The 2,483-nt window shown below is 35.2% G+C and overlaps 1 protein-coding gene across 2 annotated transcripts in view; it reads right to left on the bottom strand.

The window, feature by feature from the left end:
* Positions 1-2,483, bottom strand: part of UNC80 (unc-80 homolog, NALCN channel complex subunit) — a 189,901-nt gene that overhangs the window by 142,251 nt on the left and 45,167 nt on the right. The window contains exon 14 of one of the 2 annotated variants that reach the window (XM_006921411.1): positions 2,065-2,211. In XM_006921411.1, coding sequence (XP_006921473.1) covers positions 2,065-2,211 — 147 coding nt within the window. The remainder of the gene's footprint in view (positions 1-2,064; positions 2,212-2,483) is intronic. The other variant, XM_006921412.1, reaches the window with a different exon arrangement.

The raw sequence follows: 2,483 nt of genomic DNA, 5'->3' as shown, positions 1-2,483 counted from the left end.
GTAATATTTACAAAGCACCTTAAAATGCTGAGTTGGAAAGCCCTAAAGTACAAATTATCCCAACTTTTCTATAAAATACACCAAAAAAAGGCATAGTTTCAAATCTATGTTAGGGGCTATTAGAATATCTGAATGAGCTCAATGAGAAGTTTAAGAATCAGAATATTAAACCTTTAGTATTTTTATTCTGAATATATATTCTAAACATCTCCAAGAGATATAAAACTGTTAAAGAGTGAAATTCCTTTTAATAATTGGGGACTATCAGGTAATGATTAGATTAATCTAAGAAGCACTTGTTAGAGCTGCTAGGTAGTTTGGTGAATATCATTACGGTAATCTTCTACCTGATCTGGTAGAAGTAAAAAATAGTCTTAACTTTTAAAAGTTAAGTAACTTCTAAAAATTCAATGTTTTAGAAATCTGGAAATATCTAGCTTCTTGAATTAGATATTCCCAGGGAAAATTTCTCAAATATATATCTCTTGGAAAATATATTTACTGAGCATGGATAAGTACATGTAATCCTTATAATGAGTATTAAACTGGGCTACAAGATACTGGACAAGTTGCCATATGTCAACAAAGCTGAGAAGGCAGGTAGAAAACTGTCTTGACATCCTGCTGGAAATATTCAGTATTCTTGGAAAGGAAAGCATAGTTGGACTAAGGAGTAACAATAGCCTCTCAAGTGGCTCCTGATCCAATTAGCTCTACCTTCTACAAGTATAGAAAAATAGGTTCTGGTGTCAGAGCCCGTTTATAGCTCCAACTAATGCATGACACCTCTTATTATATCTTAGTAATTCATTTCACAGAATTGGCCTTCTGTATGAGGAATGATATGGTTTCAGACTTTAAGGTATTCATTTATACTGGGATAGAATTAAAAATCGAAGATTAAAATCATATACACATATGCAAAGATGGGGCAATATCGAGTTTCTATTGCCTTATTATTACTTCGATTTACTTAACTTTGGCCTCAAAATCTAGATTGTGGTTGAAGTTTTCAAGGTGTATAATTTACAAGTTAATTACTGTGAATATAACCCCCATATACATAAAATAAACTAATATAATACAACACGATAGAATACAAAAGAAAGAATAGATAGATGGATAGGTAGCTAGATGATAGATTAAGAAAGAAACACAGCATGCTAATATTGTGTGAACATTTCACAACAAAACCTAATACCGAGAAAAAACGAGCTGGCATTAGATTTTGATATGAGCCTAAAACTCTGCCAAGATATGCCAATGGTTTCCTGGACTCAGATTTGCATCAAATCCTTATTTTTATGTGAAAATTTTCTTATTATTTCAATTCGAACATACATATGAGGCAATGGTACCAGCTCAGACTTGCTATAGGGATAAGTTATTGCTCAAGTGTGAAGGGAAAAGGAACAATCAGCTGAGGCAAACGAAAATGAGCTGGTATGTGACCATGTTCCACTACAGAATTATGCTTTGGAATTCCAAGCGCAGAGTTTCAAGTTTCACACAGCTCAAAGGGACGTGATCTCAAATATTTAGAAGTCAAGGTTCATTCTCAAAGAAAGCAACCAGAACATGACTGGCTACTTTTATAGTCCTGTTTTGTCCCAATAAGGGCCATTTTCCATATCTATGTAAAAACAAACTGAGTCCTAAACTTTGACTCCTTTTTTCAATATAAAATATGCTTCTATAGTACCCAGGCAGGTGATTAAAAAGTCATTTGTCACAGACCATTGGAAGCTTGCTAAATGTATTCATCTTTGCAAAGTTTTTGCAAACTACAATCCATGCATTCCAATTATACACCCTTTCGCCAAATGGGAGTTGACCTGCCCTAGGCAGGAAACAGAAATGTTTTTCCAATTAAGCTTTCCTGGGCCTGGGTTTTAGACGTCTTGAGATATCTTGTGGGAATCCTCCCACACCAAGACAGCATTAATTACCCCTACGAAATACAGTATTTTTCAAGGAACATTGACCCTCATTGTCAAAGGACTCATTTCTAAATTGGAGGGAGGGAAGAGGGAGAGGAAATGGAATCTACTTTAATTCTCTTACATTCTCTCGGAATACCTGGTGTCTCAGACGATCGCCAGAGAGCCCTCGGTGTCCTTCCCCGCAACCATAGGCACATCCCAAAGACTTCACTATTTTGATGAGCATAGTTAGAGCAAGCCTATGGTTGCTTACAGGTGTACTTTCATCCTAGTACCCACAAACGAGAAAGAAAGAGAAGTCCGTATACTTAGTTACTAAGGTCCTTTTGCTACTAAGATTTTATTTTATGATTAAAGCAGGTTTATTTGTTTTAGAGTGAACACTTGCAATTTGGGAAATGAACTGTCAACACCTCAACAAGCAAGCTAACTTTCCTAAAATCTAGAACATCATTGATTTAAAAGAAAGAAAAATATCTATGCATTTTGAACACTCCCTAGGACTAATGGATATGAACACGGACTTCTTTATTAGAAGAT

The sequence above is a fragment of the Pteropus alecto genome, unplaced genomic scaffold (assembly GCF_000325575.1).
Source record: "Pteropus alecto unplaced genomic scaffold, ASM32557v1 scaffold3, whole genome shotgun sequence".
In the NCBI taxonomy this organism is placed as follows: domain Eukaryota; kingdom Metazoa; phylum Chordata; class Mammalia; order Chiroptera; family Pteropodidae; genus Pteropus; species Pteropus alecto.
This window is presented reverse-complemented; position numbering and strand designations above follow the sequence as displayed.